Source organism: Apodemus sylvaticus, chromosome 1 (assembly GCF_947179515.1).
Source record: "Apodemus sylvaticus chromosome 1, mApoSyl1.1, whole genome shotgun sequence".
NCBI classification, from domain to species: Eukaryota; Metazoa; Chordata; class Mammalia; order Rodentia; family Muridae; genus Apodemus; species Apodemus sylvaticus.
This window is the reverse complement of record NC_067472.1, coordinates 197437021-197451361: the sequence shown is the minus strand read 5'-3', so window position 1 is coordinate 197451361 and position 14341 is coordinate 197437021. Positions and strand designations below refer to the sequence as shown.

At 53.4% G+C, this 14341-nt stretch overlaps 1 protein-coding gene across 1 annotated transcript; it reads left to right on the top strand.

The window, feature by feature from the left end:
- The first annotated feature begins 6396 nt into the window (after nucleotides 1-6396).
- LOC127669674 (potassium voltage-gated channel subfamily KQT member 4-like) lies at nucleotides 6397-12993 on the top strand. The gene is made up of 5 exons (XM_052163879.1): nucleotides 6397-6610; nucleotides 8473-8572; nucleotides 10871-11002; nucleotides 12304-12433; nucleotides 12781-12993. The coding sequence occupies exons 1-5, from the start codon at nucleotides 6397-6399 to the stop codon at nucleotides 12991-12993; spliced, it is 789 nt and encodes a 262-aa protein (XP_052019839.1).
- Nucleotides 12994-14341: the final 1348 nt, after the last annotated feature.

The following is a 14341-nucleotide window of genomic DNA, read 5'->3' as shown; positions in this document are numbered from 1 at the left end:
GCCCCGTGGGGGCGGGCCAGGTCTGAAAGCTGGGTGTGGGAAGCTTGGCGGCCCCGCCCAGTCTCCTGGACCCCCAGAGGACACTGGCGCTGCTGCAGCTGCAGGGATTGGAGATCACAACAGAGTTGTGTGGTATTGGGCCTGAAGGTGAAGTCCTGTGGCCGGGCCTGGGGGGGGGGGGGGCAGCGGTGAATGCAGGAGGTGATGCCGGGGTCCGGGCGAGGCGAGGAGCCGAGATGCACGGGAACTAGAGGGCAGCGAGCTCGGGACCACCCGGCTCTGGCCCTTCCCCGCTGGCCGGAACCGGGATCCAGGGCGGCGCCGATGTGGGTCCTAGGCGCACTGAGGGCCAGGTGGAGCCTGCTTGTGCTCGGGTCCCAGTTTTCCCTGAACCTGCAGCCTGGCTGATGCCCTAGCAGTCGGGATGGGGTGGGGGGAGGCGCCGGCCCCACATTCCTGCACAGGAAGGTCGTGGGCTCTTCTTGAGTAGGGTGGTGGGGACTGGACCTGCTGGCCAGGCGCTGGTGTCGCCTTTACTCTACTGCTAACTCTTCCCTCCCCACCTCCTTGGAAGGGCTGCCGGCCCTGGTGGTCTAAAACATTTTGTTTAGTTGAGGCAATCCAGTTCTTATAATTCTAAGAGACTTGGTTTTCACTTTCTGGGGACTCTTGTTAATTGAAGTCCTGAGTTACTTAGTGTGTTGAATTTTGATGCCACCAAACTGTTCAGGTTTTGGATACTTAACGAATCTCAGTTCTGTGCCCCTGCAACCTTTTCAAAGAAAGTAAGATGCCTTTGAAAGAGTTGAAAGGTGGCTGGAGCAGTTAAGAGCTCTGCTCACTGCAGTGAGCCTGTTCAGGCTCCTCAGGGGCCCTAGTCTCTGGGGCTGAAGAGGCTTAGGGGATGGATTGAGGAGGCTAAACGGGAGCAGAGTCTTTTTCTTGTTCACAATAAAGGAAGGCTCTTACTGGCCAAGGGCTAGACAGGTCTGGAACTTCAGGGAGAAGAAATTTGGCCAAGCTAGACTGGGGGCTTCCCTGAAGAGAAGCCCCCATGTCACCTGACTTGGGTTCTCCATCACTGCCTGTAGATACCACTACGCTTGCCAAACCACAACTTATAGTCAGAAACTCACAAGGTTTGGCATTCTGGCAACCATGAGCAGGGCCAAATATGGCCTTTGAGCTTCCAGTTCACTCTTGGATCCCTTCAACTGGATCAGAAGACACTTGGGGTGCAAGGGAGCTTGGAGCCTATGCCCTTAATGATTGATTCTGGGTCCCTGAGTGCTCAGAGGCCTGGGAACATGGATGTTGAAAGCCTGGCATTATTAACACTGTATCTGTCTGCTCTGAAGTGTCTGTCTGCTCTGTGTGTGATGGTGGATGACTCAGGAACCTGGGTGAATCGGGTGAGTGTTGAGCTGTGACTTTTGGATCCATCACTTGGTCAAGCCAAGTGACCATGCCCCTAATCCTGGCTATCCTGACCCTAGGAGATGGGGTGTAACCCCCAAACATGTGTGTACATAGACATGTGTATACACACATGTGTACACACTTATCTCCCACACCCTACCCTGGTTTGGCCACATGGAGCTTGGAGATGGCCGGCACTGAGCATGTTTCCAGGAAGCGGGGCTCCAAGGGGGAGCAGGACTTCCTGGGAGTGGCATTCCCAGTGCCAGGACCTCCCCTTGAGGGTTATGGGATGAGTCTCTAAAAACCGGGTCTCCTAACTGCCTGTGTCCACATCCCATGGAGCACGTACTCAGAATGCAAAGGATGGGACTTCTCCATCCCACAGACTCAGTCTCTGGAGATGGGACCTAGAGTTCTGCAGGCTCGCCATACACCCAAGGGATTGTATGCAGAGCCTGAGCATCTCTGCATCCTGGGGTCGGGACTGGAAGATGGCTTCAGTGGGGATCCTTCTCTCCTTCCAGCCACAGGAGGCCAGTCCCACCCTGGCAGTATTCCACACTCTGTCCGCCTGTCTCTTCGTCACTAACCTCTGTTCGTGTCTTGTTCTCAACCTTCCAGCCAGATGTTTAGTAATAAGCGGAGTTTCTTTCGGATCCACGCCAGCTGGAGACCGAGGTACCCCCTCGTCTGCTCCTCCTGTCCCCTCTCTTCCTTTATCCTCCCACTTTAGGGGCCGGAGAGGGGGACAGGATGGGTCAAGGACAAGGTGCATGTGCCTGCCGCCTGCAATCTGCCTTGGGGCCCTAAGAAGCCCCCTTGCTTTCCTGGGGATGCCTCTGCCAGGCTTAGGGCCCAGTGTGTCAGAAGGGACTTTCTCAGGAGCTGAGGGTGTGCTGGCTATGCTGCAGCCCCCTGTGGTATCTTAGCTAAATTCCTTCTCTCCTTTGGATCTTTTCCCTTCTGTGGAATGGACAGAATAAACTAGAGGCTCTCTGAGGGTCCTTCCCACCCTGACCTGTGCCAACCTTGGAAGCAGTTTCCTGACTCTCCAGTCTCTGCTTGGGAAGCCCACAGGTGTTTGAAGCGGCTGTGCCCGGCACTTCTGTCACCAATTTCACAGTCCCTGCTCTTTTCAGCTGCATCACGACTACATTTGTGGTACCTGCCCCATGCCAGGCCCGGCTCTGGGCACCGGGGAAATGGTAATGAATAAAACATGGTCCCCAGAGAGTTGCAAAGAGTAATTGTGGTTCAGTGCATTGAGTACAACACACGAGGGAAGCAGAGGGGATGTGCAGCTGAGGTCAGGCATTTAGCCCAGAAGCAGGCCTGCAAGAGGGGGCTGCCAGGGGAGGGTGCTCAAGCCAGAGAGCCGTAGAAATCAGGCTTGGAGAAAGCATATAGCTGTGGGAGATGAGCCTGTAGCCTAGCATGGCCTGATCTGAGAGTGGCTTGCTGGAGGCAGGGCTGGGGCAGGACTGGGTCGCAAGAACCCAAGCCCAGTATGAGCCTCGTTCTATTGGCATATAGGTGGCCTGGGTTCATGCAGCCTCTGACTCCCTGAGGTGCCAGTGGAACCTTGTGGTCGGGAATGAGAGCCAAGTCCCCAAATTGTCTGTGTGCTTCTGTTGAGAGGCAGCCCGTTTTAGAATTGTTAGTTCCAGGCCACCATCTAGCTCCAATTTGCTAGCTATGTGTCCTCAGACACAACACCTAACTTTTTATGCCTCAGTTCCCTTCCATGTAAGATATAGGTGCTAATGGGACTTGCTTCTGCTAAAACTGACTGGCTCCTGTAAACATTGACCTCAATCAATTTACTATGCTTGTCAGTTAAGAAGGCCTTTGGGGTGTGGCTCAGTTGGTAGTGTGCTTGCCTAGAATCCATGCATGTGCTTCCTAGTGCTGCATAAACTGGATATGATGGTGCATGCTTATAGTCTTAGCACACAGGAGGGAGAGGCAGGAGGATCAGAAGTTCAAGGTTATCCTCAGTCACATATCAAGTTTCGGGCCAGCTTGTGCTACATGAGATCCCATCTATAAACAAACAAATAAAATAAAAACCATACTTCCGGAAGCTGAGGAGGATGTAGCTGTATGGTAGATCTCGAGAATGCTATCCCCAATCCTGAAAAAAGAAAAAACAAAACAAAACCCCAAAAGTTTGGGAACATGTCTGTAGGAAATAGGGGCTGCCTGAGAGTGGCACTGAGGAGACTGGGTTAGACCTATTCCTGTGCAAGTATAGGTTGGAGGGCAGGAAGAATCAAAGGCCAATGGGAAGGCTCTTTCTCTGTAGTCCCTGAAGAGGGACTGTGTGGAATAGGCACAGGTGGTATTTTCCCCGCCTGGGCTGCGATAGGCAGAGTTCCCTATGGCTGTGACTACAAGGGCTAGCTGGGTTTTCAGGGTAGTTAGAGAGCAGCTAACTGCTCCTTTCCCCTCTCTCACACCTCTCCATCCGCACCCACCCAGGCACCACAGTTCCACTCTTCTCTACCTCAGCACTATTGACGTTTTGAACCGGACCATTCTTTCCCTGGGGCCTCCAGCATGCATCTTGGGATGAAAGACTCCTAGGATTTCTGGCCTCCACTCAGGATGTCCCAGGAGAGCACCTTGACAGAAAGATGACTTACCCCAGTGTCCCCAATGTCAGATGCCACCTGGACAAGATAGCTGAGGACCACTGCCACAGTCCCCATACTAAGCCCTTGTCCCAGAAAAAGACACAGTCTCGAAAGTCAGAGAAAATAGAGCCCAACCTTGTTCTGGTTTTAGACAAGCCATCTCTCTCTTTCTGCACCCATAGAAGAGGGATAGCAAATTTAGAGACCCTACAAGAGGACCCTCGGAGGCCGAAAACACCAGGGTCTGCAGCTGGGCCCCGTGCGCTCTAAGGAGCCGAGGAGGAAAAGGGCTTTTTTGGTGCCTGCCATGTGCCAGGTTTCCTTCCATTTTCTTTGAGCTTTCAGGATCCAGAGAGGCTGACGTGAGCCTTTTTCTGGTCCTTGCCCAAGAAGTTGGACTCCAGGGCTACTCCAGGGGAAAACAGTGTCTTCTTGCATTCGAGAAGAGCCAGGGTCTTTGCCCGGCTGGAAAGTTACAGAATCCCTAAATCAGGCCAGAAGCTCCCTCTGCCACCACAGAACGAGAGCCAGAAAGGGGCTTTCAAAGGCCTCAAATGTGAACCTGAGACCCCTTTCTCTGAGAGTCCTGCTGGGTACAAGAATAGCCTTGCTAAACACCCCAGTGACAGGGAGACCACGCTCTCTCCAGAACACCCAGGAGCAATCTCCAGTTTCAAGCAAGCCTGGAACCGCAGCACAAGGGTTTCTCCAGCGTCCTCTCCTTCTTTCCCCGTTGGAGTAACGGAGGACAGGGTGGCCTTGCATGGTCTAGGGTGTGTGTGGGTGCTTGTTAGCATGAGGAGAGCCCACAGGAGGTTTGGGAAAGCCACACTCAAACTTCACTTGGAATCTTTAGGTATGTCTGAGAGATCCCAGGTCAGTGAATAACGTCATGGATTTCTTTCTGACAGCCCCAAGTTCCCAACCTATGACCTATAATCTCTCCCTCAGGAAGGCCCTATATCTGGGACACTTCTCCAAAGGTGTCCCTGGTTTTGTGATCTCCCCCTACCTCACCATCCTGACTCTGCTTCTCTGCTCCATGTTCTGGGCATGGGGTGGGGCTGCCTCCCAACCTGATATGGAAACCAGGTTCTGTCGTCTGTTCAGCTTTAATCTGAAAGCCCCAGGCAGGTACTATGACCCCCTTCTTCACCTCTGCCCCTTCTCAAGCCTTGTGTGAACCTGGGTGCTATTTTCCTGTGGAGAGTGAGGACCTGCATCAGGGGAGATGGTGGTAATGCTGCAAGGTATGGGCCAGAGAATGTTAGCTGAGATCTTACCAACAGCATAGCATGGTTCTTCAATCTCTTAGACACAGAGTTACTCTACCAGGTATTGGTTAACTGGGGCCTGTATCAGGGAAATGGGGGCCTCCCCTTGCTTATCTTCCTCCAAGGTTTGGGGATGTGGTGGGGAACTGGGTGCAGGAAGTGTACAAGCATCCTTACATACATATGTGCTCACAAGCACACGGGTGAGTGGGCCTTCCAGGTGCTCTGAGGATAGCATATCAGCCTTGGAGAACAGAACTCAGATGGGGGTGGGGGAGAACCACAGGAGAACAGGCTTCTACGCACGGATTCTCACTACAGGGGCTGGCACCTCATGTGTCCTAGACATCAGAGCCTCAGCAGCCTATCATATCACACAGACCCACAGCTACCGACACATGGAGAGTTGTGTGAGAGAGGCCTTAGTTTGTAGTGTTCTATTTATACAACTGTACCAAGACCTAAAGCAGTGACCTGACCAGTGTGGGATAAGATAGCCCCAGCAGAGTGGGGAGGAGGGAAGTGTAAATGTGGTGGGGGGGGCAGGGAAGTGTAAAGTTGACACTTGTATACACAGTGTGCACACACATGGGTGCCTATGAATCCAGTTACACAGTACACACAATTTCTCACTTCCACAAAGCCCAGAGCCACACTCTGTGTGCCTGACAGAGTGAGCTCCTTCTACAGTGTTGTCTGTCTCCACAGGGGTTGCTACCTCCCCCCTCCCCCCACCTACCTGGGCTGGTCCTGGATCCTTGTCCTCCTGTCTCTGACTTCCTTCTGGCTTCTCTCACTGCTTTCACTCTGCCATCAGTCTCCTGTGTGTACCCCTTATCTGTCTGGGGATGGGGACAGGAGGTGGAGATGGGGCAGGGACATGTCCCCATCTAGCTTCACATAGGCATCAGGGCCCCCAGGCTATACCCGAGGAAAGAACTGATGGGAACCAAGACCCCATAGCAACCCCCTAGATCAGCTAGGCCGGCTTTGTCCTCACCTACCTACTTCCGGCCAGCTCACTTGGCTCTTTCTCTGCTATGCCCTGCCCTGGCAGCAGCCGGATGGGCATCAAAGACCGAATCCGAATGAGCAGCTCCCAGAAGCGGACAGGTCCATCCAAACAGCGCCTGGCACCGCCACCAATTCCCACCTCGCCAAGCAGTGAGCAGGTGGGCGAGGCGTCCAGCCCCAGCAAGGTGCAGAAAAGCTGGAGTTTCAATGACTGTACCGGCTTCCGGGCCTCTCTGAGACTCAAGCCCCGCTGCTCTGTGGAGGGTAAGACCCAGAGGTTGCGGGCTATGCATCTGCTGGGGGCAGCGTGGGTGGGGGCTGGCTCTGATCGTCTGCTCTAGAAAACGGACACCATAATTCCTTCTTCACTATAGTCCAGTCTCCAGACTGTTTACAAATCAAATGAGAATTTAGAGGGGACACTGGTTGGTGGTAAGAGTAAAAGATTTGGAACCAGGCTCCCGAGATTTGAATCCTGGCTCTGTCTTTTCTTTTTAAAGTTTTAAAATTATATTTTAATTTTTTTAAAAAAAGATTTTACTTATTTTGTACATGTGTGCTCTACCTCATATATGTCTGCATGCCAGAAGAGGGCACTGGATCCCATTCCAGATGGTTGTGACCCACCATGTGGTTGCTGGGAATTGAACTCGAAACCTTGGAAGAGCAGATAGTGCTCTTAACTGCTGAGCCACGTATCCAGCCCCCTGTTTACTTATTTATTGTTTGTATGTGTCCGTGTCTGTGCTGGTGGAAGTCAGAGGATAAGCTGTGAGAGTTGGCTCCCTCCCCCTACCACACAGGTCTTGGGATCAAACTCTAGTCATCAGCCTTCACGCCGCCGAGCACTCTTATCCACTGAGCCACACATGGCCTCTGTCACTTACTTTAGATAAGGACCACATCTCTCTGGGTCCCACTTTCCCCATCTGTAGAACAGAGGCAACAATAGCATCTATTTCAGATAAAGATTCTGAGGAATCTGTAGTGGGATGAGTCACAGCAGTGAGGGCTCACCAGAGGGGCTGAGCCAGTGTCCTTTGCCTCTCCTAGCTACCCTGTTTCATAGACATGGAAACTGAGACTCTCAGCATGTGAGTGGGAACACCCTTATCCTGAAGCAAGGCTGGCCAGCTCTGAAGCTGGTGTTCTCTGATGTCACCTCGTACCCAGCCCAGCCTGCTGTCACTGTGGCCGAGGGTCTGGCAGGGGTCATTTCTCCACTGTTAGAGGAAGATGGTCCCTTTGAGTTCTAGTTCTTCACTAGGACTTGGGCAAGAGACGGCCCTGTTCTGTGCTTTTTCTGGAAAATGGGAGAGCTGTATGGGGTCTCTTAACAGACCCCTTGCCCCTGCTGAATGAGCTCCAGGCTCTTGGTAGAGAAGAGAGGGTCAACAGAGCCAAGGGGATGAGCACAGGATGCTCTCTTTGCTCTTGGAGAGAGAGGCCAGCTCAGAGCTTCTGCCTGCACTGTGCCAAGATGCTGAGGCCTGAGAACCCAGGCTTTTCCTGGAAAGTTACTGAACATCACAGACCAGTAGTTCTTTAGGAGGTTCTGACGCATGGAAGCATGGTGGTGCCTGGCATCGCCCTCCTCTGTGAGGAAAGTATCACCCTCTTCAAGCACAGGGGACCTGCCTCAGAGGAGCTGTTCTCCGTCCTTGCTTTCAGGGCCTTCCTTGTAACAAGCTCTGGCACTAGCTGGAGTATCTCCCTCCTAAGCCCTCTTGCGGAAGAGGAGGCCACACAAAGACTCCATGAAGAGCAGGAAATAAATGTCTTTCCCCTGAGGCTTCCTGCCCTGTAAGGGGTAACATGTCCTCAAAGGCTGCGTGCACCATCTTTGTCCCAGGCTAGACCATATGTCCTCTGAAGCTGCTGCCACCCACCTGTCACCAGGCAGATGTCTGCTCTTCCCAGCCATGGAATAGGCAAAAGGACGTGTAATGTAGGACAGTGAGATGCAACAGCCAGTGAGGCGGGATACCCATCCGCCTTGAGCCTCACGAAGGTTCTGGGCTCTTTCTAGATCTGTCCTCCTATGAGTCCTGCTAATGGAGGTGGAGGTTGAGTGTGTATTTTTTTCTACCATTCTTGGCCCTCATGTGCCGTTCCTGTCTTTACAGAGGGCCCCTCGGAGGAAGCAGCTGAGGAGAAGAGCTACCAGTGTGAGCTCACGGTGGATGATGTCATGCCTGCTGTGAAGACGGTCATCCGTTCTGTCAGGTGAGGCCGGGACCAAGGTAAGCAGCCCTCTGTCCCACCTGCCACCCGTCACTGCTCTCCATCTGGGCCCTTCCTCATGGCCAACCCTGGCGCAGGTCCCAGGGTGCCAGGTGCTACCTGCCTGGAGTGCAGGAGCGTGCGGACAGGAGGCAGATGGCTGCCAGCACCACTTGCTCCTTCACAACACACATCATGTCCAGAGGCCCTGGCTCTGGCGGCCAGGAGTACAGCTGCCCAGCAGGGTCTCCGTCCTTACACATACAGCGTCCTCCCCATCGGGCTCTCTACTTCCCTCCCCCTTTCCCTTCTCCCACATTGTGGTGGCCTCGTCCCTTCTCTGTCCCCAGCCTCCGCAGAGGCCCCTGGTAGCTTCTGCTGCAGTCTCTGCCTGCTCTACATGTGCCTTTCTTCTGTATCTGTGCCTCAGTCCCAAGCTCCTTTCATCCCTGCATCACAAAGTCTTTCTCCCTGGGTGCCTTGGCCCCTTTTTCTTTCTCCTAGGACATCCTCAAGAGTGGTACTCTTCAAACCATAGGTCAAGAACTCAGTGAAACTAAGTCAGGGTGTCATGGTCAGCATGAAAATAAAAGTGAAGTTAGGCAGAGTGGCACCTTGGAAGTAGACATAGGAGGGTTGGGAATTCAAGGTCAACCTTGGCTACATAGACAGTTTGAGGCTCTCCTGACCTACCAACCTCCTGCTCCAAAAAACAAAAACAAAATATGAGACTAAATGTGACTATGTGACTAAAGGTGATTATGTTTATAAACTGTATTTTAATCTGTGTGTGTGAATGAATACTGGTTTGCAGGATAAGATGTATTTCTTATGTCTTGGTCAAACAGTTTGAAAGCCACAATATATTATTGGCTGCTATGATAATTAAGTAGGTGCTGGTCTCCTATACCCTGTAGCCATGCCCAGTGTGGATCTGGCCCCAGCTGGGCTGTGGAGGCCACTAAAGCTCAGCTCCCTTGACTCTGTTCCCGGCTCCTGCACCTGCCTACAACCTCTGTCCTGTATTCCCTCTGAGATCAGCCAGCTGGGCTCCTCTCGGAGTCAGGCACCACCTCACCTCTTTCTCTCCCTTTCTGTGACCACCATCTTGGACACAGTATCTGAGCTGTGAAGGCCAGGATAGCTCACCTTAGCACCCTCACACCCAAACTGCTCCTCTGCACACCTCCCCAAGTCAGGCAGTCAGTACTACTGTCTGCCCTGCTTCCAGCCATAGGAGTCAACTTGGATTTGGACTCAAGTCTCTTGTCCAACCTCTGAGTTGCTGGAATCTGTCTCCTTCCACCACCCCACTGTCCCCCCCAACTCAGGCCCATCCTGAGAACAGGCCTTGGTGCCTTGGAGCACCCCAACATTCTAGAAGCTGGCAAAGCAGGCATATCGAAGCGGAGCGGCAGTGGTGCCCCCATCCCAGTGCCTTCTCTACACAGCCCCCACCCAGCCCCTTCTCATGGTTAGCCCTGGCTCCCCACGCTGCCCACCAGTCTGGGGACTGTCCCTTTCTCCTGAGCTCCTGCTCCCACCCCGCACAGTTCTTTCTCTTCACACTTCCATGCCTGTTTCTGGGAAGCTCCTTTCTTCAGAGCAAGAAAAGCTCTCTTGCCCCTGGCTGAAAAGTACCATCTGAGGCTCTGCCTCCTGTGGCCCTTCTCATGGCTTCAAGCTCTCCTTTCCCAGTCTGCGAACCTGGCTCTTGTCACCCAGGTTTTTGTGTCTGTGTCCTCCCAGCTCCCTACCCTACAGCCAGGTCAGGTTTTTGTTTGTTTGTTTGGTTTGGTTTGGTTTTTGGTTTTGGTTGGTTTTGGTGAGGTTTTTTTTTGGGGGGGGGAGGGTAGGTAATGCTTATAAGAGATTCTGTCTATACCTGGCCTCCCTGTAGCCAGAGGTTGGATATAACTCTCTTTGGGTGTCCAAGAACCGGCACACAATTGCCAAGTATGCGCAGACTGAATGCGACATTTCTCCTTCTAACCCAGCAGCAGCAGCAGCTGATGTTCTAGAAGCGCCCTGTCCCACTGAGCTGAGAGACAACAGGGTCGTTTCCTGCCTCCTAGGTTAATGCTACCATAGAGGCATATGAGAAAACACCAAGCCAGCCTCTGGATGTGCAGGGCAAAGGGGACCATGGTGGTTAGTTAAAGAGCCAGGGGACCTGGCAGAGGTTGTTGGAGAGAGTAGTTGAAGCAGATGACCTGGACATGGACAAAGATGCAGAGAGGGAACTGGAAGAGTTCCCTATGGGGACAGAAGCATCTATCAGTGAACCCCCTTCCCTAACAGGATTCTGAAGTTCCTGGTAGCCAAAAGGAAATTCAAGGAGACACTGCGGCCATATGACGTAAAGGATGTCATCAAGCAGTATTCAGCAGGACACCTGGACATGCTGGGGCGAATCAAGAGCCTGCAGGCTCGGTGGGTATTTGGGCTTTGAAAAGGGGGCGTGGGGGAGTTGAAGGTCCTGACCTAGATGAGGAAGCTAAGGCCACCTGTGCCCTGTAGGGTTGTTGCTAGGTGGTACATCTGTAGTCTCAGCACTGGGGAGACAGAGGAAGGAAGAGTTTTAGGCTAGTCTGGGCTATGAGACTCTGCTTCAAAAGAACAAAGAAAGCAGAAATCAAACCCAAACCAGAAGATCCCTGTTTTGCAGTGTACAGGCTATTTGGAAGTCAAAAACCAAAACAACAACCTCAGTAAAAGTTCTCTGGCTAAGTCCAGTCCACATTCATGACTTGAGGGCTTCCCCTAGGATGCCTGTCTCCAGGTCCTAAAGTAACTGGACCACAGTAATCACTGACTTCCCATTTCCTAAGTAGCAGTGTGAAGTGAAATAAGTTACCTTTCGCTTCTCTAGAATCCTGCATGTCCACTAGGTCCAGGATTGAGGAAGGACCCTTATATCAAGTCCCAGACTGCCCAGGACTCTCCTTTCTCCCATACCCTCTCATTGTACAATCATTCATTAACTTAAAAAGTAACAATTAAGGTAGGCCATGGTGGGTGCACAGCACTAGAGAGGCAGAAGCAGGAGGATCTCTAAGTTTGAGGCTAGCCTGGTCTACACTGAACGTTCCAGATCAGCCAGGGTGATGTAAGGAGGCCCAGTCTCAACAACAGCCACAGTACTGGGGTAGGGGTGCGGTTAGAGGCAGGGAGAGTTCAGCTTGGCTGTTTAGAGAGCTGGGTTACGAGATCCTGTCTAAAAGGCAAAAAAGAACAAGTACTGTGGGAAGGAGCGATCCGATGTGACCTCTGCTGCGCTTAGGTCAAGTAAATAAAGGCTGAGTTGATCACTGGATTTAGCAATATGGGGTTCGGTTGGGGAAGGGGAAGTCTGACTACAGTGGTGGTCTAGGGGAAGGAAGCAGGGCTGCAGGCAGAGGGCTGCAGGCAGAGGGCTGCAGGCAGAAGGCTGCAGGCAGAGGGCTGCAGGCAGAGGGCTGCAGGCAGAGGGCTGCAGGCAGAGGGCTGGCCTTGTCCACCTTCTAACATTCCCTTCCCCAGCCCGATTTTTGACCTCGGAGGCTCTGCTTGTTGTCTGGAGAACTTTCAAAGCAGGGGCGGGTGTCTTCCAGGCTCACCTACCTCCCTTGGGCAGGGAAGTGGCTTCTTCCCATCAGTGCAGTCTGTCTTCCTGGTCAGCAGTCAACCTAGGGTTCTTGTGGAAGGGAAGTGCAGTGTAACTCAGTCTCTTTGATGGTTTCTTTCCCCCACAGGGTGGATCAAATTGTGGGTCGAGGGCCTGGGGACCGCAAGAGTCAGGAGAAGGGCGATAAGGGTCCTTCAGACACGGAGGCAGTGGATGAAATCAGCATGATGGGGCGTGTAGTTAAGGTGGAAAAGCAGGTGAGTGTAGAAGGACTTGTACCGGATGGCTAAAATACCTGTCAAAAGTTCAGCACTGCTGTAGTGCAGAGCCTTGGCCTAGTAGGGCAATCATACTGAGTTCTGCTCCGACAAGCTCCACCCTACAAACAAGCCCGGCTCCAAGAAAGCCCACTCACAATCAATCCTTCCTAAGAGATCTCACAGGTAAGCTCGTCCTAACCACGCCCCCTACCTAGGATCTGTATGGTTTCCAAGGCTCGCCCCCCCATCTTTGGCCCCGCCCCTCCCAGGCCGACTTCCTTCCTTAGGGACACAGGCTGTTGGGTCCCAGTCACCTCCCAGCCTAGTCCCGCTCCGCCCACCAGGTGCAGTCCATTGAGCAGAAGCTGGATCTGCTGCTGGGCTTCTACTCGCGCTGCCTACGCTCTGGCACCTCGGCCAGCCTGGGCACCGTGCAAGTGCCGCTCTTCGACCTGGACATCACCTCGGACTACCACAGCCCTGTAGACCACGAGGACATCTCTGTCTCAGCACAGACGCTCAGCATCTCTCGCTCAGTCAGCACCAACATGGACTGAAGGACTTCTCAGGGGCCGGGTAGCCTTCGGTTTGCCCCTCGGACTCACCCCGGGGCCTCTGGACTCCTCTCTGACTTGAACTCGCTCCCTGGCATGGAGAGAGGCCATACGCAGTATTGAGCTGTCTGGGTGGGCGACATACCCGATGCCAGGTACCAGCGCCCCAGGAGCGTGAAATGCCAGGCCACGTGATGGGCCACAGCAATGGCTGACTAGAGGCCTCTGGGCGCTCCAGGACCCAGCCCGCTCCATCAAGGCTCAAAGAGGCATGCCTGGCAGGGGCTCTGCCCTGGGAATGGGAGCAGAGCACTGGGGCCCTGGTCCCTGACCCAGCTTCTAGCTATGCAAGGTGAGGTCTCCAGGCCCGCCCTTCTAGGCAGAGCAGGGAACCCCTCCTGCCAAGCCCCGCCCCACCGGGGAATGGGCCCAAGGTGCCCCCACAGGTGCTCCAAAAGCACAGGACTCTGCCATAAGGTAGATGGGCATCATATATGCAAACTATGTTAAATATGCAACTTTAGGGACCCCCATGGGGTTCCTCTGCCCCTCCCTCACTGGGAGATGGGCCCCAGCAGTAGCTGGTCTCAGGCTGCTTGGCCATACTCCACCTCCATTCTTTGACTTATCATCCATCCTCACCCAGCATGGGGCCTAAACCTCTCTGTCCTCTCCCAAGGGCAGTACCTGGGCCTCTCTGTCCCTTTGTAGGTGTCACCTCAGGGGCTCTCTCTTATTGCTGGATATCCATTCCCATTGGCCCTCCAAACAGTTTTGACAGCACAAGTTCCTGAGTTTTCCCCAAACCTACCAGACAGTGGCCCACCACCAGGAATCACGAGCATTTCTCCAGCAGAATGCCGCACACACAGATGCACATGGTCCCACACACACTTCAAGGCGGGAGCACAAAGCCACTTGATCTTTCTTAGGCAGGAGAGGAGGGTTTAGAGCATCCACGTGTCTCCCCAGGCCCTGCCTCAGAGTTTGACTTGCTCCCCTCCTCAAAAAGGTTCAGAAGTCCTCTGGTTGCCCTAAGGCAACCTTGGTGTCCCCATAGTAAAACTCAGGCCTAGGCCTCAGGGCCTTGCACACCTGGAGGCTCCAGACACATCCTCTTCCTAGTCTCAGCGAGGACACAAGCATCCAGTGCTAGCTATAGCAACTGCACCTGGCTCTCAACGGCACCGGTCTCTGCCCCACTTTCTCACTCCAATTGGCAGCACTGCTTATTGGCACAAATGCCCAAACACGGCAGGCCCCACCATCCGTTTTAGATCCCTACCCCTTTGTTCCTGCTAAGCTAATGCAGGTGGCAAGAGAGTAAGAGGTGGAGTTCCAATCATAACAC

Coding starts and splice junctions, on each gene's coding strand:
- LOC127669674 (XM_052163879.1), top strand. CDS start 6,397: ATGGGCATCAAAGACCGAATCCGAATGAGCAGCTCCCAGAAGCGGACA. Junction 6,611..8,472: donor GCCCCGCTGCTCTGTGGAGG/GTAAGACCCAGA, acceptor CTGTCTTTACAG/AGGGCCCCTCGGAGGAAGCA. Junction 8,573..10,870: donor ACGGTCATCCGTTCTGTCAG/GTGAGGCCGGGA, acceptor CTTCCCTAACAG/GATTCTGAAGTTCCTGGTAG.